Genomic DNA, 20503 nt, shown 5'->3' with positions numbered 1-20503 from the left:
ACAGGACATTTCTCGGCAATCCTGTCTGTTTCAGCTTGACAGGCCCGTTCTGTTTCCAAGCTATCAGAGGTTCAGCTAAGAAAATCTATTGGACCTGGAGATGCTAAATGCGGCACAGGAGCTTACACAGCTTAACTATATATTGTAGGATGAGGATCATTTCTCAACACAGCAAGGGATCGACTCGACTTCTTAGAATTTTCTTCAATCAAATATGAATGAAGGGGAAACAAAAAAAGGAGAGTATGATATCACATGCGAGAGCAACAACATGTAGTAAATGGGCTTGTTTGCATCCAACTTAGTTTGATAGAACCAAGTCTGACAGATGGGGTTCTCTATCTATCACAGATTCAACCACACCCCTTGATTAAGCACAAGTGAATGATGCGGCATCATTCACATCTCCCTCATTATAAGTAAACACCTGGGGATAGGGACATAAGTTCCCAGTGCGAGTAGCGGAGCTGTTTCCAACCGCCACAGCAACACCTTCCAAACGATCTGGCACCGTGCCATTCTCAACCCAAGCCCGCATGGTGTCGAAAACAGTCTCGGCGGGATCAAATCCAGGGCCAAATCCACAATGTGTCACCCCGGGTGCCAGGAACAGGCGATAGTAATCTGCAACATCGGCGTCAAGCTTTGTCACGCGTTCATAGTAATCAATAGTGCCGTTGGTGGGGACCAACTGGTCGGCCATGCCATGCCAGGCAAGCATTTTCGTTCCCGCATGCTTCATTTTGGAAAGATCTGTATTTGACGTGCCGATCAAAGAGGTATATCTATCGACTGATTGGCGGAATAGACGGTCGTATTCTTGACGCGTGAGGCCTTCAATGCTGAATTCGGGATTACGAGCCACGAATGTATTTACCCAATCTTTGGCGACGCTGAACGGGGCGATAGTACAGTTCTTGGTAGAACTACAACTTGTGCCGATCATTGATGCGAGACTGGAGTCATGGTGGAATCCATACCACAGGGATTGACCTTCAGCTGACCGTGGCCCCTCCCAGAGTCCCGAGATCAATTCAGCCATATCCTTGGTGATGGTGACATTCCCGTTGGGATCAATGCAGTTTATTGTCTGGCCAATAATTGAAGACGCCTTGAAGTTACATCGGCCAGGGAAAGCAATGATACCGTCGGTGACACCGTCAAGTCCATCGCATTCCTCAACGGCGGCTTTCGTGAATGCATCAACAACGCATTGCGGCGGCTGTGTATCTACGTATTGACAACTCCCTTAGTAACGCTTGTTGAATATGACCAATGAAGTTCATCTTTTACGTACCGAGAATTTGTGCCAGGACTGGGCCCCAGAGGCCGGCTGGGGCGAATTTATCCCAGCTGATAGCAGGAGCACCAGCAACAATTCCATCAAAGAGTTCGGGGTGATCTTGCGCCATAGCATGTCCCTGACGACCACCAGTAGAGCAACCATGCCAGTAAGAGTATTCCGCCCCTGAACCGTAATATAATCTCGTGGCCATTTTTCCCAGAACCGCAGCTTCGGAGATAGCAAGGCTTGAGAAGTCCCGAAGAGCAGGCCAATTGGTATGTCCGTCACTAGTCAGGCCCCAGTCCGTAGTTGAAGCATTGATACCATGCCCGCCATCCGTAGACGAGGATGCATACCCCAACAAGACCGGCGTAAGAATGCTGCTCTCGCCGCCAGCGTACCAGGCTCCTCCACCATGCATCAAAAATCGCGAGTTCCAATCTTTGGCATCGAGGGGAAGACCAATATACGTATTGACAAGGTCTTGCTGACCGGGGTGTGTGTAGCTCAATGAAACCAAACATATATCCACAGTGGGAGTTTCAACACCGGGTATATCGGGGATCACACCGACACCGCCTGTGGCGTTACGGCCACTGGTTGAAAACTCATGGGCAGCTGTGACATTTACAGACTTTATCTGAATAGTGTCTAGTGAAAGTGATTTGAAGGTTGCTCTAGAGCAAGCCGGTTTATGCCGAAGCGGCTCTCCTGTGGCGAGAGCGCTGGGCAAGATCCCAAATAGTAGGGCCAATGTGGCCGTTATGCAGAAGGCCATTGGGCTTAAAGTGAAATGCCTTGCAGATATTGGTATTGAGATAAAGCGGCGGTAGGTTGGCAGTCTCAAGTTTTCAAACAATACATTCTGGTGGGGGAGACAGCGATGTTCTTTATACTGTCCAAAAGTTACACAGATTGCCGGGAGCGATAATTTCAGTGAGTCAGTGAGACACTGCCCAGTGGTACTCTGAATGGGACGGTTCAGAGGGCTTCACATGTTCACTATTCGTTTAGTGGGGTCCCATAAATCTGTGCATAGCGTCCACAACATCCAAGCTCATTGAAAGTGCTCTGCAGAAATTCGAACAGCTAAACCATATACCTAAAAAGGAAAATGCGATTGAAATTATGTAGTATGTGATGCTGATCTCCGCGGAGCCATCTCGTATATGTATATACGCTCGCCTTGCCAAGTGCGACTTTCTCAGTTCTCATTGGACGTGCTGTTTGAGGCTTAGAGTGTGGATGCGGGCTAGCGGACATTGAATACCCTAGAACGGGTACCTATACTGGGCACTCATGCATCCGTGGAGTGTGCTAGCAGATGGCATTGTGTAAACCATTTCTTCTCCAGTTTGATGGAGTCAATAGGGTTGGCGTCCAGCGATACATTTCCGTTGTCGCCGCCCACGTAAGCAGAAGTGCCCCTGTCTATGTAGGTGCCTAGGTGCTCGGGCACTTAACTAACAATGAGCAGGACGATAAGCTGTCGACTCGACTATTTGCTCCAAAGTTGGCTAGCGCAAATGTTTGCAGATAGAAAGTTGGATGCGATGGGTCGTTTGCTGTGGTGTCCGATACGTTCGATTTGAGTAAGGGAGTGGCCAAAACTTGGAAGCTTCATGATAAATGCCTATGATAGCATGTATATATCGAGTCAATCGACAGTCAAGTCCCTATGTACTGGCACTTCGAGGTCACTGGAGCGACGAATGCGAAACTTCGAGATTCAGTTTGCCTTGTCTTTTTGGCCTAGATTCAAGGCAGCATTATCGGTACCTCAACGTTTTGGCCCCCACACGTTATCTTGATCACGCTCTCAAAAGGTTTGTTTACCTTCTAGCAACCTTTCCATCCCACTTCGCTTTTTGCTTTTCTCTTTTTCAATATCACTCTACGTGTAGTGATCAAAGTATCAGAGCAGCTACCGTGGAAGTCTGGGCTAATGACCAAATTGACGCCTTCTCTCTCTTTTGTGCTTATGCCTGCCAGTTGACGCCTCTCCATGGCTCACTCCAAAACCCATTCCCACAATGCAGTACGGATATAAGGTGGGTTAGATTGACTTGATTGAGAAAGCACCCATCGAAATCATCGAAAAGTATGTTGTATTAATATATCAAGTTACAATGATGTTCCAAAACCTGACAATGCATCTAGAAATCAAAAGGTCCTACTTTCAATCCCACTCAGGCCAAACAGTGATATCTTCCAACTCCTCCCGATGCTCCATATAATAAGCTTGGCCCAGCATATGAAGTTTTCGACGATCCGTCTTCTTCGACTTCGTGCGCGGCACCCGATCGACCAACAGATACAAACTGGGTACATAGTACCTGGGCAGATTCCCACGGACAGCATCACTGAGTGACTGTGTCAGCGTGTTAATCGCGTGTTTCTCGCTGATCGGCCGGAATTGCATTTCCTCGATCGGACCGCTGTCAACATTCATCGGGTTGTTTGCAAGGTATATGTAAACCGCCAGAATGGGGTCTCCTTTGCCATCGATGGCGCCGAGGACATCAACGATAGCTGCATCACCCGTTGAGAGATTCCGTCGGAGCACGTACTCGACCTGGCCGGCTTCCACACGTGCTCCGTCGAGCTTGAGCATGCTGTCCTTGCGGCCCATCAGCTCGATCGTGCCGTCGTGGTTATACCGACCGAGATCACCGGAGCGATAGAGTCGGTAGTCTGGTCTCTCGGCATGCAGCTGCGCCATCCAGGTTGGTGGTGCGGTGAGGAAATTCTCCGATTTTCCAGACACGTGGTCCAAGTAACCCTGTGAGAGGTGGGGTCCTTCGACGAGCAGTTCCCCGACCGCTCCAATCGGCATAAGTTGGTCCGGGTTATCAGGACTGACAATCCAGATTGCGCCGGTGGCCGGACGACCCACTACCGATCCACGGCCCATTTGGAGATCGCGGTTGTATGCGCAAAGTGAGGCGACTTCCCCCATTCCATATTGGTTGACGACTTGTACGCGATTCAGCCATTTGGCCAACACCGCGTCTGAGACTGGCTCGCCTCCAATGCACATCCATTTCAGGGTGGGTACGCGCTCGGGGTCTATGTCGATGGCGACGGAGGGAGTGATGAACATCATGTTGGCTTCCAGGTCGTTCATGTCATCCATGAGAGCGTCCATTGTCAGCGAAACGGTTGGAACGCAGCAGCAGCCACCCGCCATGAGAGGGGCCAGGAAGTCATTGTTGCTAATGTCGAAAGCGTAGGCATCGAATGAGAACATCCGACTGTGTGGCCCCATCTTCATTACTCGGACGTAGTCTGTCAGAGCGGACGCATAGCTGCGATGCTCTTGCACAATGCCCTTAGGCTTTCCCGTGCTACCAGATGTGAACAGCACCACACATGGGTCTGTTGGTGTGACGGTCGGACATGGAACCATGTTGATCAATGGTAGATCCAGCACCGAGGCTTCGCTCACTTCAAACAACGTTTCGACGCGGCCTGAGAACTTGCTTTTGTAGCCGGCTGAGGTGAGCATTATCTTCATTTTGGTTCGTTCAAGGACGGAAGCGAGGTACGGTGGTGGATCGGTCCCATCAACACAGATGTATGCACCACCAGCCATGAGAACAGCGAGACGAGCCACGATGGCCCACGTGGACTTGTAAAATGCGCACGCGACGAATATGTTTGGTCCAACGCCCTGCCCGACAAGCCAGTGAGCTAAACGAGTAGTCAATTCTTCCAACTGGCGGTATGTCAGGTCGCCATCCCAGGATCGGACAGCCTGCGCATCCGGGGTTATCTTTGCATATCGAAAACAAAGCTCATGGAGAAGTTCATCCTGGCACGGAGCAAGAGATCCCGTGAATTTTGCGATATGTTCCCGATCCTCTGCGGAACACAAGTCAAGACTACCAACAGTTTGTGTGGAGGACCCGGTAAGTGAAACAAGTGCCTGGTTGAAGCTGTGTAGAAGACTCCTAGCCAGTGGCAGCTCCATTCCAGAATCCCCAACCTCCAGGCACGCTTGTAACCTATCGTCAGGGGTGTGACGTATAGATAGACGAAGACCAGTGAAAAGAGATTCCACCTCCAATGCACCATTGGGCTGTATCACACAACAGGACTCACATTGCCCTCTACATGAAGCTTGGCTCGAAAATGTGCGTTGAGGCGGTTGTCGCTGATAGACGATCGTAGCGCTGAATACGGAACTCTTGCCATCAGCTCCAGCATGTCCATTGGCGGTCGTTGGAACATTCTTCAATGTATCCATTGCGCTGATGCATTGCGCGAACAGCTCCTTCATAGTGTCATGTGGATCTATGTGAATCTGAACGGTCGGCCTGGGAGCCGAATGAGCCCCCTCGCCTACAAAGCATCGGCCTTGCGAATATTCCTCACCAATGTACAGTGTAGTTGAGCAGGCAAAAGCCCTGACTGTGGCCACCCATGCCAGCTGGAGTAGTCTCTGGATATGAATATCTGGATGCTCCCCGAATGCAGGCGCGGGAGGGTTCAAAGCATCGACGAGGTGGAGGAGGCGCCAGGGGCGTTCGGTCAGAGTGAGGTCGACTGCATTCGTGGAAGACTCGTTCTTTGAATTTTTGATTAGAGCGCCGTTGGGTTTATCCGCAAATTGCGCTTCTAAAAGCACGGGAGCCATGGTGAAGCAGTAAAAGTATCAAAAACCAGGTTGTATAGTCCTCAATGGGTGAGTGATCCTGGTCGATTTTTCGGGACTCGCCAACTTAAATGTCTCGAGTTTTGCGGAGGGAATCTTCATGCAGAGTCTGACAGGCATTGTAAACACGCCGCTTGGTACCAGCGAGTTCTTTTGTTGAACCAAGCGAGCAATCAATAGGGCGTCGCTATTGACGCCACGGACTTCTGTTGGACAAATCAAAGACATGGTATCCGGAATGTTCGCAGCTTTCAGCACCTTTAAGACCATGACTTCGTGTCTTCTTAGTGAGCTGTTTGCTCCGTGAGATGTGGCTGCATTTCGAAGTGGGCTGGCTGAGCATCCGAGCTAGCAGAGTGGGCAATTGGGGCCGGGGGATTTTGTCTCGATCTGCGAATAGAATTGTTTCTCTGAACAAAAGCCCACCTGAAAAGAAATTAGAATAAAAAGGAAACATGTTCAACCCCGGGCTCTTGCTCATAATTCAGTAAATGATCTGCATAGATCTGCAACATTGCCTGTCATGCCATCATGGATGGTCAGCACTCAACGAACTATCGATGTCGAATGGAGGGTTACCTGGGTACACATGTAACTAATGCAGTCAGCAGGCATGCAACTGGTGTCAATATGAGAAAATGTACAAATCATGACATTGTGCAACACCCGTGTATTACTGGATTAACATTTCTCAACTAAAAAGATACATCGAGCCCAAATCAAGTACATTATAGGTTCTGCATAACCCCCGGATGAACACCCTCGAGGATGGACGACAATTCACTCCACAGCTTCTCACGCGCTTGTCGGCCCTCATCACTGCGCACAAAAGGTGACAGCATGGTGTTCTCCACATGTCCATCCGTCATGTAAGCGCCATGGCTTTCCAGGCCGGCCGTAGCCCCCGCCACCAGCGTTCGAGCTCCAACCTCAGTGGATCGTGCCAATACCAATTTCATCAGCTGGAACTTCCAGTCTTGTTCCCGACCCAGCTGTGAGTGGCAGAGACCGGGGTTGGTCATATTGATGATCACCTCTGATCCGCGCACTCGGCCCGCTAGTTCCTGCACCAGCAGCACCTCCAGCAACTTGGAGAGTGGGTATCGTTCGCCCATTCTGGCATTCGACTGGTCGCTGACGAACTTCATCGGTCGATCTTCTTTCCATTCTGGGAATTGCACCCAAGCGTGCACTTCGCTTACAACGAATGAAAGACGGGGTGTGTGCGATGGGTTGTTTCGTCGAGTGGCTTTGAGTGTGGGTAGGATGAGCAAGCCTAGGAGCAGGCTATTGATAACATTGACGGTGACAGATCGTTCATAGCCTTCGGCAATGCTGAATTCTTGCGTGGCAATTGCTGCATTCAAGATCGCGTTGTCGAGCTTGGGGAGCTTTGCGATGCGATCGCCAAACGCAAGAACTGATTCGTACGACGACAGATCGACCTTCCACACTTCGCAGATGCCGGGGCGACCTGTAGATTTCTCGATATCCGCTTTTGCCTCTTCTCCAGCTGCTACGTTTCGAACGCCGAGGATCACTCGTGCAGCACCTAGGCGCGTGATGTGGCGTGCAGCTTCTAGCCCCAGGCCGACATTGGCGCCGGTGATCAGCACTGTCTGATCTGCAAAAGACTGGTCGGGACGTGGGGGAGTAATAAAAAACTGTGAGTATAGGAAACCCATGATGAATGTTTAGATTAATATTTTGGTCGTTGCGAGTCCATTAGGGAATGGCTTTTCTTATATTCTTTCAGGAATGTAGACACCCGGGGCAACGTCATGACGGCACGATCGCGGAGATTGGCGGGGATAAGGTCGTTCGCAGCAAAACCCTAAATCCACAGCATATTCCGAACACAAACGGCATTATCCTTATTTCCGGAACACTTAAGAGTACTGTTGGCTATTAGCCTACACAATTTCAGCAATAATATGGCTTGTGGAAAAGTTCGGGACCAATGTCGGCCCAATCGAACTCCCGATGCCGATACGCGAGAGGGGTGAGGATCGAAAGAGGGCCCGGGAATGTGAATCGCACGAATCAGCGAGGCCCCTTGAGCATATAAGGGAATTCTTATCCGAGGGCGGGATCTACCTTGAAACTGTGGACGTCGATGAGAATACACAAACGCAACGGACACCAAATATTGGATTGGCTGCACGAATAATGAAATTCTAGTCAATTCAGTCTAGCAAAACCAATCCCTTACATTGTCCAAAGCGATCTTGGACTATAGTTTCCCCTTGATATATCTCATGAGTAAACGATTGAGTGAGTCTAAAATAAAGCGATGGCCAAGCAATACTCCCAGATTCGCGATTTCCTGTTTGCGCATGAGACTGGAAGCTTCGTTTAGTCTTGGTCCGGGTTGGCTTATCAAAACCATCGTGGATTGCTCAAATGTTCTGTCAAGCGATTCCTTGGGAACTTCAGGTATTAGGGGCCAACTCGCCATTGGTGGCAGTAGAACATTGTTGTCTTCGATGACAAGCATGACTCTCCAACCATCGCCTCTGTTCGCCATCTGGCGAGATTAGAGGTAGAATATAAACTACTGCAATTCAAGAATTCCTAAGTCGAAAGATATGCTTGTCCCCTGGAACGTCCCGAATCACCAAAGTATGAACAGCAACAACACACGCCATTGCAACTGTGAGTAAAGACCAAAAATGAGACTCTCTCCAAAAGATGGGACACCATACTCCCCAATCCAATATAGGAATGGCAATGGTCCATCGAGCTATACCATCACCCCACACGAGTGGCACTGTACGACGCCCCCGCTTGGCATCGCCGGGTTGATCGAGCATGTCCTGCAAGTGCACGGTTGAGAATATCAAGGCGCTGATGATAAGAGAGGTTAGCATAAACTAGCATATGAGAATTTGCACTGATATATCTCTAGTGATACTACTGCCCCTAGTCTGACTCTGCTCTTCTACTTCCTGGCTCGATATCCAGAACGCGTCGAAAAGATATACGCGGAAATTCGACATGTCAATATCCATGACCCGACTGTTTTGGCCGCGCTACCTCACTCAACAGGAACTATAAACAAATCCATGCGGTTGCTTCCAGCAGTTCTCACTTTCAGCTCGAGGATCATACCCCCGGAAGGACTTGTCATTGATGAGATGTACATTCCAGGAAATACAAAAATATGTGCGCCACGATATACGATCGGCAGACGCGAGTCTTTTTCTTCGGTGCTTTCTGATCATCACAACGCTTGTGGACCCATTTAGTAAATAAAGCATATGTGAACCCCCACGAGTTCATTCCAGAGCGGTGGTATAGCCGGCTTGAGCTAGTCAAGGACAAAAGGGCATTTGCTCCTTTCGGTGTTGGTAAGCGAAAAGTTCCATGTAGCCAAATTCCTGGCGGAGATAAATTAGCTCTGGTACTAATGCAGTACCGTAAGGGCGCACCGGCTGTGTCGGTCGCCATTTGGCACTGCGCAGATCCGACTCGTTGCAGCAGCTTTGGTGTTGCACTACCGGATCAAATTTGCGTCGGGTGAGAATAACGGCGAGGCTGTGGAACGGGATATGAAGGACCAGCTGACTGCTCATCCTGGACTTTGTCGCCTTGTGTTCGAGCGCCAATGAGGAGTCAAGGTCCATAAGCGAGAGTGAGTGGCAAGGGGATGTGTTTCAAAAGTCAGAATATAGTTCAGTGAGATAGATCTACCTCATTGAGACTTTTAACATACATGCTAGCTAGCTCAATACCTAAGAAGATACAAGCAAGAGACATCCAGCGTTGTTAGCTCGGGATTCGGGGCCGGAATCCCCAGGCAATATGAACATCAAACGAACCATAGCAGCCAGATTGAATATCCTTATGAGCCTTTTGCTCCAGCTCCTCGAGGTATTCCATAGAAAGCGCCCATTTGGATCCACGAGCAGATTGAAGCCGCGCCCACGCGAAAATAGACTGCATCCTATTTGCAGTCAAGCGCTCGCGGGTACCGCGAACCCGATGCACAGCAGCAGCCTCCGTATGTACATTCTCCAGGCCAGCAGCATACATACCTGCGGCCAACTCATTCCAGCTTCAAAGCGCAGCCTCATAGCCGTCGAGAACAATTTTCCCATTTTGCTGGCAGTATCAATCGAGGAATGAGCGCCACCGGGCAAATAGCACACAGCGGTGAAATCACACTCTTCCCACTGCATCGCACCGCCAGGCTTGAGTAGCTGGGCCAAGTTTTTCACCACACCAGTCGACTCCGAGGCCGAGAGCCCAGCTGCCATTAGCCGTCCGTGTACGAAGTCGTACTTTCCTTGCAGGGAACTGGGTACATCCTGGCACGCGTCGTACAGGATCAAACTGACGTTTAGCGGTAGGGTATCGGCGGGCGGGAAGAGGCAGGTCGATATGTCATAGCCATGCAGGGTGGCTTCTGACCAGTCATGCGCTAGCTCGTGTAAAAAGGCGGCGGTACCTGTGCCCGCGACGGCGACACAGGCATCGAGGTACCTCGTGGCTTGGACGGCTGGGTGCAGGATGTAGCCGGTGTTTCTAGGCTAGTCAGTATGCTTTATGCTCGCTTGGTTTGGCCGTTTACTCTGTGATTAGTACAAATTGCTCGTCGAGTCTGCAGTGCCGATATTAGGGTCATTTATACTGGTTGAGTCGTCCGTCTTACCTTTGCGCTTCGGCGGAATCACGAGGTATATTCTCCGCGTATGTATCGTGGAAGATTACGGCCATAATGGCTGATTTGGGGGTATATTGCGCTGCTTGGAAACGCGCAGAATGATAATGTGCGATGCTGCAGTTGATAGGAACAGTGATTGCCTCGAGGGTGTGGACGTCCCGATCATTCCACTTTTTCTTGCTTCAGACCGATTAATCCCTCCGGTACTGGGGTCTCACTGGGGTACTAGGCTGAAACTTTGCTGGCTGACGAGTGGGAAGTGCTGGCTGACGAGTGGGAAGTGATTGAGCTCAAGGTTTTCAGGTTTCACGGGGATATGATGTGTTCCTGGAAACCTTCATCAGACATCGCTGTGAATAAGCGTCAATAATTTGAAGAGGCGGCTCTGAACTTCGTAAGCCTCGCTTTTCTCCATGTGATTTCTTTCTCAGCCTGCCATCATTCATTTAATTCTATAGCGGTGACCCTCTCGTTGGTACAGCTTTGAGCATCAACCATGGTGCACGTTCACATGAGCGTGCGATCTCCGGTGCTGATAGTGTGGAGCTTAATCATGCTCCTCATTGCCGCAGCATCTGCCACTCTTCGTATTATCTCTGCTCACATCAGGCGTCGGGAGTTGAAGAGTCATGATTATCTTGTCTTCTTTTCAACGGTCAGTTGACTCGATATGAAACAATGTGCTGACTGACGCCAAGGCCAGCTCTTGTTAACTGGATACGTGACAGACGTACTGGTTGGTAAGTGGAAGCTAACTGCCCATTCCCAAGAATGACCGTTGAGCCAATTTTCCAGGGGCGATAATCGCAGGTTATGGCGGGCATACGCAGGTTATGGCGGGCATACGCAGGTTATGGCGGGCATACGCAGGTTATGGCTGTTCATCATCCAGAAGAGTTAATGAGCGCGTTGAAGGTAAACTCTTGACTCCGTTCTGCTGGTTGCAGTTAACAAGAACAGATATTTTGGGCATCAGAATGGATGTGGGCCACATCCACAGTCTGCTTTCGACTGGCAATCTTGTTACTGTATATTGAGATCTTCCCAAACAACAAGAAGTTCCTGTGGTGCGCAATCAGTGTTGGAGTCCTTGTATATTTATACTGGGTATCAACGGTGTTGACGATCGCTTTGCTCTGTCGCCCAGTTGCTTACAACTGGGATCGCACCGTTCCCGGTACTTGCGGTGATGTGTTGAAGATCAAGTATGCATCAGCAGGCCTCAATGTGGCTATGGACCTGGGCGTCAATTTGCTGCCAATGCCAATTGTTTGGAGGCTGCAAATGTCGAGCCGCAAAAAGATCGGCGTAACTGCATCATTCGCAATCGGAATTCTGTTAGCCGCCCATGTCCTTCAATGGATTCCACGAAATGCTGACCATTAGCAGCACGGCCGGTATCAATATGGGACGCATCATCCAAACCAAGATGTGCCCAGTTAGTGATCTCATCTACTGCTTAAGGGATTCGTCGATGTTCATCGAGGCAGAGATGACGGCGGGGATCTTGGTTGCTTGCGTGCCGACATTTGGGCCGCTGATCTTCCGACGGAGCGTTCCTGCAGCGCGACCCCAACACGATCTGCCGACAATCGGATCGGTTCGAATGCGACCGCGTCGCAACCTGGCAAAGTTTCACTCTCTCCTTTGGACGATTGATCGGAGTTACGATGATCACGAGAGGGAAAACGCGTGGAACATGGAGTTCGGCCCACCCGCGTCTTCGGTTAGGGGAACTGATAATGCCATAGGGCCGGGTATTTTGGTCACGCACAATTTGGATGTACACAGTCTCAATGTACCATCTCAATTGTCTGAAACCTCAACCGTTTGAAAGATATGTTTTGGGCATTATTTTACCTCTTTTCTCCCTCAGTTCTTCCTCATTTGTTTGTTCAGAGTTCGTTCAGAGTGCATTCAGCGCACGAACCCACGGCGGCAGATCTGCATGGACTCGATGCTCCACTGGCTGATCAGGAACTGGGTCATTTAGATTGTGCTTATGCTCCGTGTCAGTTTTGTCACACTTTGTTGGAAATCCAAACGTTGCAGTCGTTTCAGATTAATGTATCGATGTGATGAGTAACATATCTAATCATAATAGCAATCAGAGAGATGCATTTCATCAACATCGTAGTATTGAAGTATGTGTTGTAAGGGAAGAAGAAGTGACAAAGTAAAGTGAACTAAGAAAAAGAAAGCAAACAAGTCGAGTGGGGCACGTGCAGGAGCATATCTATTGTTCTTTTAGCCCCTCAAACTTATTTCTCTTCTTCAAACCTCAAACATGTCTTCCAACCTTGCAGTTGTCGTCTGCCATGGTTCTTACCATACCCCAGCTCCATACCAACCTCTCGTCGATGCTCTCACTGCGAAAGGAATTGAGACCTACTGCCCCCAAAGGCCGACCTGTGATCTCAGCCAACTGAACGTCGGAAATATTAACAATCCTGACTTCGATCGAAAGGCTCCTGCAGGAGGCTACCCACTTCCTGCCGACGATGCAGCTGAGGTTGGACAAATGCTCGACAAGTTGATCGCACAAGGTAAATTTGTGCTGTTGGCTGGACACTCTTCAGGTGGGTGGGTTGCGGCGGAGGCTGCCCAGCAAGCACGACAAGCTCCATTCCGCAAAGAACAAGGTCAAGGCGGTGGTGTCATTGGAATATTCTTCATTGGGGCTTTCATTATTCCATTCGGGCAGTCTGTCCACGGTTTCTTCCAACCCAAGGATGGGAGCATTGTTGTTCCTCCATTCATGAGATTCCACGTGGGGCAATCTTGGAATGATTCGGGTTTACATTCACTGACCTCTGATAGAAACATGGAGTCAAAGGCCTCGGTACGATGGTCAACCCTGAGAAGTATCTCTTCAACGATCTCGACCAGGCAAGCGCTCAGAAGTGGGTTGCTACACTCACAGCAGCGCCCGTCATGACCAGTCCTCTCACTCACGACCCTTACTCTGCTCTACCGTGCGCATATCTGGTGCTAGAAAAGGACCTTACATTGCCAAAGGTTTATCAAGAGGGCATGGCGTCAAGTCAGAGAAAGGAATTCACAGTCTATCATGCCCCCTGTGGACACTCTCCGCATATCACTTGGACCGATGAGCTGGTGGAGACGATCGAGAAGTTTGCAAGTCAGGTTTTGACCTAAGGCACCATCAATACCACTGATATTAGAAGCGATATGTCAATCAAATTCTTTTACACTGTCTTCGAGTCATGTAGTCATATTGTAGTTAGAATCAACAAGCACAAACGGGTTGGCTGCATCAATGAGACTGACTCGCAATTGGATGATTCCCAAGGCTTTCGAATGACAAGCGATAATCTGTACTGCGCCTCTTGGGAACATCTTTACAGTCATACTACCTTCAGGTTCAAGAAAGGCAACTCTGATACGGCTTGAGGTGCCCTCGAATCCGGAGATGTAGTAAATTCCATTTTCCCTGCAATCTCAAATTGAGCAAGCTATTGCGGTTCTCTGGAGCTTAGACGGAGATTCTCTTCCCATGGTGTTGAGAGATTCTTTGTCGATGATATACAATGGGAGTTGATTTGCCGCGGCAAGTCCTGTTCAGTTCTCCGCACTCTCCGCGTTCTCCGTCTCCATATATTCAACGAGCCTATAAGTTAATATCCCACCCAACTCCTATTCGTCACAACAAGCATACTTGCTGTATATTTGTTTCATGGCGACAGCTATTGCTCAGTCAGAATCTTCTGAGACACAGAAACCACTACGGGTAACTGATCTAACGCTATCAAAATAGCCTCGGCTAACTAATTAACCAGGTCCATACGCCCCAATGGGTTTCTCTTGTGGTTGGAGGGGTTGCAGGTGGCGTAGAAGCAGCCATAACAGTCAGTGCCACGGTTGTTTACTTTTTGTTCAGTACTTGATATCTCGCAGTATCCATTCGAGTACTCAAAAACTCGCGTTCAGCTGTTTGACAACGGTTCTGTTAAGACGTCTAATCCACTACGTCTCATTTCACAAGTTACAAAACAGGAAGGCATTGGTGCACTTTACACAGGATGCTCAACATTTGTTATTGTTAGTTATTCAATCTATCTGACATGGGCTTATATTTACTGGACGTATAGGGAACGACGGCGAAAGCTGCTGTGAGATTTGTATCATAAGATACTATCAAAAATTCCCTTGCTAATGACCACGGTGTTCTCTCGCCTGGTAGGGGAATGCTTGCCGGAATTATTGCCGGAGCTGTAGAAAGCGTCCTCGCAGTGACACCAAGAGAAAGAATCAAAATCGCGTTATATGCCTTCCTAGCATTGGCAACTCGATCGCTCGAAGCTAATCACTCTTCTATGTAGAATTGATGATGCAAAAGGTGCTCGTCAGTTCAAGTCCAGTATCCACGCAACCAGGGTATTGGTCCAACAGCACGGAATCACCGAGCTATATCGAGGTCTTGTGTCCACCGCAATGAAACAATCAGCCACATCAGCAGTCCGTATGGGAACATACAATATGCTCAAAGAGGCCACCAAAGCCAAAGGCGTCAAGATAAACGTGTTCACGACATTTGGAATCGGCGCTGTGGCTGGGGTGGTTACCGTTTACGCTACTCAGCCTTTTGATACAATCAAGACTCGAGCACAGGGTGTTCAGGGAGCCAGTATCACCGAGGCCTCGCGGAGCGTGATGCGTGCGTGATTACGGTGTTCGCGGGTTTTGGAAAGGCAGCACTATGCGATTGGGTCGTTTGCTTTTGAGTGGTGGTATTGTGTTCTCTGTTTATGAAGAGGTGTCGGCTGTCCTCTCACCGGGGACACATAAATAAAGCTGCTTGAGGAGGGAAATATGCATTAGACAAAGAATACGTTTTAGACATCATGTATAACATAAAATCTATCTTTGCGAAAAACCTTTTCTCTAGACTCAACACATAACAATGCATCTGATAGGCAACCCTTGAGTAGGAATTGAGGCCAACCTCCAACTTCTATTAGAGTGTTGCTAAAGCGAAATCAAGTTCTTCGATGGTACACAAGCAAAAATATATTTGTAAACGCCTCCCCATCAGATGGTAAGCACGACCTTTCCTCTTCCCTCATACCTCCCATTGGCATAATCATAAGCCTCTTGCACTCTCTCAAACGGAAAACTAGCAGCAACAAACGACTTCAAAATTCCCCGATCCACCAAATCCCCAATAATACCCAAAACCTCCGCACTCCCCTCAACAATAAAAAACAGTGCCTTGACTCCCTCCCTCGCAATCCCACGACTTCGATGCACCTCCACAAAATCAAAGCTTGCCGAATCAACAGAAACCAAAACACCACCATCCTTCAAAACCTCCCAACACCTCTCCAAAACACCTCCACCAACACAATCAACAACAAGATCAAAGTTGCCTACATCATTCCCATACTCAACAATCTCATCGGCACCAAGCCCTCTTAAAAACTCCCCATTCCTCTCAACCGATCCACTAGCCGCAACAACATGGACGCCCGCCCAACTCGCAAGCTGTACGACAAACAACCCCACACCACCCGCCGCGCCAGTGACAAGAACGCGCTGTTTACGCTCCTGACGCTGCTCATCTTCCTCGGCCTTATCTACGCGTTCGCGCGCAAATCTAGCCGGAAGACCAAGGCCGCCATGCACAAACAGCGCCTCGTACGCCGTCTGCGCGCTCAGCGGTAGCGCCGCAGCCTCCTCAAAGCTGATAGCCGGTTTGCGCGCTGTTTCGGCGCTCTTGACAACGGCGTACTCGGCCCACGTCGAGGCGCGGTTTGCATGTGCCATGCCGAAGACTTCGGCGCCGGCGGAGAAAGACGAGTCGTTGGGGTCGACTACTATGCCTGAGAAGTCATGGCCGGGGATTGTGTTTTCTTGGTGGTAGTATTCGGGCCATGTGAGCATGTCACGGATTATGGTTGATGCTTTTGTGCGGATTAGGAGGTGGCCTGGGGGTGGTTTTGGGATGGGGATTTTGTCGATGTGCAGGGCCGTTGATGGGGCTGGGTTTGTTGGGGAGTAGGGCGTTGATGGTGATTGTGATGGGTGGATGCGGATGGCTTGCATTTTCATGGATTTTCTTTGATCGAATTGATGAATTGATAAATTGATGGATTGATGGATCTGTTTTGATGGATCTATGGCTTTTATATGTAAAGTGAGGATGATGTAGGCAATAGGCTATCTGTGGAACGGGTAGCCCCACGGGTAACCGCACATTGATCACGTCATTGGGGGTCGGGGGAGTTTTTAGTGTGGAGCATCGTATTGTACAACTATATTGCTATTAGAGTCATTCACAGTTGAAATGATAAAATTTGGGTTCATTAGAGTAATAACAGGAGGCATGTTTTGAGAAAAAGAACTATGTGCAAAAGCGCAATGATGGCTGTACACCCAAAAGCAACCAAAAAATTTGTCTAGCTGCACCCATTGCCAAGGGGAAAATAGGATTCATCTACTGGAGCTCTGGCAGATCCGCCGACAAAGGCAGCTTGCGCGAAGAGTTACCGACATACACCTTCTTCTGGGCATCAGAGACAACCCAGTTCTGGGATTCAACATCCCAGTTTGAGAGATCCCGACGAGTCAAGGTAGTAGTCCACTGAAGCTTCTGGCCAGGAGCAATGGTAACACGATCGAACTGGCGTAGTACCTTCTTGGGGTCGCCCTTTCCACCGAGCGAGACATACAGCTGTGGCACCTCATCACCAGACACGGAGCCGGTGTTGGTGATGGTAGCAGTGATCTGGTAGAGATCCTCGAAGAGACCGGGGTTGCCACCCGAGTTGCCGCTGGCAGGGAGGAGCTCTTGGGGAGAGTCGTCGGTTGCGCCTTCGGGGAGGTAATCCTTGGCGTCCATGCCGTAGTCTGGGTCGCCGGATGAGGCGCGCAGATCGGTCGAGTTCAACCAGGGATAGAGGTACTGGCGGACACGCTTGATTTCCTTGGGGAAGAGGTTATCTGAGACATCTCCAATTTCGCCGAGGACCGGAGCTTTCTCGGTCTCGCCGGTAGTTGGGTTGTAGCCAGTTGAGGCAAGGGGAGTGACTTTCAACTCAGAGAAGGCGAAGTTAGTATAACTGAGGCCGTAGCCGAATTCGTAGATGGGCTCGATATTGTCTTGGTCGAAGCGGCGGTAGTCGATGAAGACGCCTTCATCGAAGTTGTCTTGGGGTGCATCGTTGCCGTTGTTGGGGACGGTAAGGATGTTAGGACCATAGTCTTTGCGCGTCTTACCCCAGGTGAAGGGAGTTTTACCGCCCGGGTTGACGCGGCCGTAGAGGACGTCGACGAGACTGCGGCCGCTCTCTTGGCCAGGGAGACCGGCCCAGAGGATAGCGGTAATATTTTCGTTGTCGTACCAGTCATTGATGAGGACGGCTCCGGTACTGTGGATGACAACGATGGTGTTGTTGCAATTCTGGGTGGCCGTCTTGATGACTTGTTCGCCGTTGGCCCAAAGGGTCAGGTTCTTGCGGTCACCTTCATTGCCGTCGACGTTGATGAAGCCTTCGCCAGAGTCAGCGTTTACAAAAACAAGCGAGACATCGGCCTGGGCCGCGGTGGCGGCCATTTGCTCCAGAGCTCCGTTGTCGGTGACGGCGAAGATGTTGGTCTGACCGTTGCTGTAGTCGAGAACTTCATTTTGGATGGCTTGCTCGGGAGTAATCAGGTACGGGAAGTTAGCAGTTCCACTGCCCCAACCCATGGCCAGAGTTCCATTGTTGCAGCCACGATCAGCGCAGCCGTTGGCACCGTATGCGTTGGATCCGGCATCCTCGCCTAGGATAGCGATGAACCTCTCATTGTGAGTTAGAGGCAATGCGCCGCCCTTGTTCTTGAGTAGAACGGTGCTGTCCGAACCAATCTGGCGGATGATCTTGGCATGGTCACGTTGAACGTTGACACGTTCGTTTACCTTGACCCAGTTCTCGCTGACCATGAAGTGCTCGTAGTTGTACTCGTCGCGGGTCCAGGAACTGAAGTTGGGTGGGGTGCGGTAACGGTCACGGCCAACCTTGTAGTAAGCGGCCATAATGCGAACGGCCATATCATCGAGACGCCATTCAGGGACGGTGCCGTTCAAAACGGAGATGGTCAAGTTGGTTCCCCAGTAGGAGTAGGGGCTGCCGAGATAGACATCGCCTGGCATGGACATATCCAAACCAGCGAGAGCAGACTCGACACCACTGTGGTGCGCACCCCAATCACTCATGACAAAGCCCTGGAAGCCAAGCTCGCCCTTGAGCAACTTGTTAAGGGTGTAACTGTTTGCACAACCGTAGCTGTTGTTGATCTGGTTGTAGGAGCACATAACAGAGCCAACGCCAGCACGAATAGCATCCACAAACGGCCACAGATACAGCTCGTGCATGGTCTTGTCGTCAATGTTCGAGCTTACACTCTGAGTGATATTGTATCCATATCCATTGGCCTCGCCAGACTGGCGGAAGTGCTCCTGCTCATTTCCGATGAAATGCTTGGCACAAGCAATGACACCTGCATCCTGCATACCCTTGATAGTCTCGGCCATCATCACACCAGTGAGAACGGGGTCCGGCGCGAAGCCCTCCCAGTTCCGTCCTCCGTCCGGATATTTGCCCAGCGGGCCAGCAACAGGGCCCAATTGTACATCCACGCCCTTATCGCGGTGCTCTTCGCCCATCGCCATACCACGCTGGTAGGCGAGTCGTTTGTCCCATGTCGCAGCGACATTGACGCCGGATGGGAAACCGGAGTTGTAATCACCTATAATTGATCAGTTTCCCGAGGCCAACTGTGGATAGATAATGAGGCGAATCTTACTATCGCGCACACCGAGAGGTGAGTCCTGCATACACATTCCCCACATACCAAGTCGGGGGATACCCCCCGTCTCACCAACACATCGCTCCTGTTCCCAGCCAGCACCAGTGGTCAGGTTGACCTTCTCAGCGAGTGTGAGGTTGGAAACAAATTCCACGGCGCGTGTGTATGCCTCGGACCATTCGCCTGCGCCGGTCATCCATGGCGATGGGTAGTATGGAGGAGAATGAGCTAACGGCTGTTGAGGTTAGCGGATGAACTGATTAATATATGACGCGACTTACATTAGCGTTAGCTACCGAAGCAGCCGTCAGGGCCACTTCAAGCCACCCGAACTTCATAATTGCTGAGCTGAGAAATATTGTTCAGCTATCGAATGTGAGTTGGAGAAAGAGCTCTCCCAGTGGTGGGGGAGCTGTTGCTTAAATGTCCAGGAACAACAGGGGCAGATCTCATGCAATCAACAATCGGCATAGCTCCATAAAAAAGCAAGAGACTGCGGAGAAAGGGATCGGCATGAGGTATGCACTATCCTATTTTACTAATCACATTACACCGCGTTGTATTGTTGGTTATAACTGGCTGCCACTGAATTATACTGGAGACATGGATGTATCCTTCGAAGGGGATACAAGCACAATTGTGGCTGGTTTACTGCGTTCTGTGAGGGGGAAAACCAAAAAATACCCCTTTGTCGCGAGGATCTGAATCATCCAGCCACGTCAAGTCGAGCACGCTCTCCTGCAATTGTTTCCCTTGCTTTGCTCATGGCTAAACTTCGGCTTCTTGGGGATTGCTGCGCTCATGCCTTCTCTAATTCTGTACTTTCATCGTTCTCGTACTGACACCTCGCAGAGTAGCATTGGTGATTCTGGATTCTTTTTAGTGTCCACACTGACATCTATCCTACCAATTGACTTCGGCAAAATGACATCCGATTCCGACCTGGCCACACTCCAGGGCTCCAATGCCGCCTTACCGGCTAAGGTACCAACCACTGCATATGCGAATGGGGAATCTCCTCAAATGTGGGGAAGGAGCGAACTTGAATCCATGGTTTTTGCCTCATTTTTCCATGGATTTGCGA

At 50.0% G+C, this 20503-nt stretch overlaps 10 protein-coding genes across 10 annotated transcripts; 3 read left to right on the top strand and 7 right to left on the bottom strand.

Moving 5' to 3' along the window:
• Window positions 1-370: 370 nt before the first annotated feature.
• N7529_006004 (uncharacterized protein) lies at window positions 371-1901 on the bottom strand (the record flags this gene model as incomplete). The annotated part of the gene is made up of 2 exons (XM_057241531.1): window positions 371-1230; window positions 1298-1901. Coding segments are annotated over 2 exons (1464 nt in total), but the record flags the coding sequence as incomplete, so codon positions are not given.
• A 1563-nt stretch (window positions 1902-3464) lies between these two features.
• Window positions 3465-5924, bottom strand: N7529_006003 (non-ribosomal peptide synthetase; the record flags this gene model as incomplete). Its single annotated transcript, XM_057241530.1, has 1 exon — window positions 3465-5924. One exon carries the CDS (start codon window positions 5922-5924, stop codon window positions 3465-3467), a length of 2460 nt encoding a protein of 819 aa, XP_057096889.1.
• A 746-nt stretch (window positions 5925-6670) lies between these two features.
• On the bottom strand, window positions 6671-7627 carry N7529_006002 (Short-chain dehydrogenase/reductase family protein; the record flags this gene model as incomplete). The annotated part of the gene is made up of 1 exon (XM_057241529.1): window positions 6671-7627. The coding sequence occupies one exon, from the start codon at window positions 7625-7627 to the stop codon at window positions 6671-6673; it is 957 nt and encodes a 318-aa protein (XP_057096888.1).
• A 1629-nt stretch (window positions 7628-9256) lies between these two features.
• On the bottom strand, window positions 9257-9568 carry N7529_006001 (uncharacterized protein; the record flags this gene model as incomplete). Its single annotated transcript, XM_057241528.1, has 1 exon — window positions 9257-9568. One exon carries the CDS (start codon window positions 9566-9568, stop codon window positions 9257-9259), a length of 312 nt encoding a protein of 103 aa, XP_057096887.1.
• A 142-nt stretch (window positions 9569-9710) lies between these two features.
• On the bottom strand, window positions 9711-10661 carry N7529_006000 (class I SAM-dependent methyltransferase; the record flags this gene model as incomplete). The annotated part of the gene is made up of 3 exons (XM_057241527.1): window positions 9711-9956; window positions 9980-10469; window positions 10597-10661. The coding sequence occupies 3 exons, from the start codon at window positions 10659-10661 to the stop codon at window positions 9711-9713; spliced, it is 801 nt and encodes a 266-aa protein (XP_057096886.1).
• Window positions 10662-11104: 443 nt separating this feature from the next.
• On the top strand, window positions 11105-12442 carry N7529_005999 (uncharacterized protein; the record flags this gene model as incomplete). The annotated part of the gene is made up of 5 exons (XM_057241526.1): window positions 11105-11263; window positions 11312-11348; window positions 11404-11523; window positions 11585-11945; window positions 11998-12442. The coding sequence occupies 5 exons, from the start codon at window positions 11105-11107 to the stop codon at window positions 12440-12442; spliced, it is 1122 nt and encodes a 373-aa protein (XP_057096885.1).
• Window positions 12443-12895: 453 nt separating this feature from the next.
• Window positions 12896-13767, top strand: N7529_005998 (alpha/beta hydrolase; the record flags this gene model as incomplete). Its single annotated transcript, XM_057241525.1, has 2 exons — window positions 12896-13378; window positions 13429-13767. 2 exons carry the CDS (start codon window positions 12896-12898, stop codon window positions 13765-13767), a joined length of 822 nt encoding a protein of 273 aa, XP_057096884.1.
• A 1296-nt stretch (window positions 13768-15063) lies between these two features.
• Window positions 15064-15294, top strand: N7529_005997 (uncharacterized protein; the record flags this gene model as incomplete). Its single annotated transcript, XM_057241524.1, has 1 exon — window positions 15064-15294. The coding sequence occupies one exon, from the start codon at window positions 15064-15066 to the stop codon at window positions 15292-15294; it is 231 nt and encodes a 76-aa protein (XP_057096883.1).
• Window positions 15295-15660: 366 nt separating this feature from the next.
• N7529_005996 (NADP-dependent oxidoreductase) lies at window positions 15661-16674 on the bottom strand (the record flags this gene model as incomplete). The annotated part of the gene is made up of 1 exon (XM_057241523.1): window positions 15661-16674. One exon carries the CDS (start codon window positions 16672-16674, stop codon window positions 15661-15663), a length of 1014 nt encoding a protein of 337 aa, XP_057096882.1.
• A 391-nt stretch (window positions 16675-17065) lies between these two features.
• N7529_005995 (beta-glucosidase) lies at window positions 17066-19757 on the bottom strand (the record flags this gene model as incomplete). The annotated part of the gene is made up of 3 exons (XM_057241522.1): window positions 17066-19359; window positions 19417-19654; window positions 19701-19757. The coding sequence occupies 3 exons, from the start codon at window positions 19755-19757 to the stop codon at window positions 17066-17068; spliced, it is 2589 nt and encodes an 862-aa protein (XP_057096881.1).
• Between the last annotated feature and the right edge of the window lie 746 nt (window positions 19758-20503).

Source organism: Penicillium soppii (assembly GCF_028829465.1).
Source record: "Penicillium soppii strain IBT 18220 chromosome Unknown utg000005l, whole genome shotgun sequence".
Classification (NCBI taxonomy): Eukaryota; Fungi; Ascomycota; class Eurotiomycetes; order Eurotiales; family Aspergillaceae; genus Penicillium; species Penicillium soppii.
This window is presented reverse-complemented; position numbering and strand designations above follow the sequence as displayed.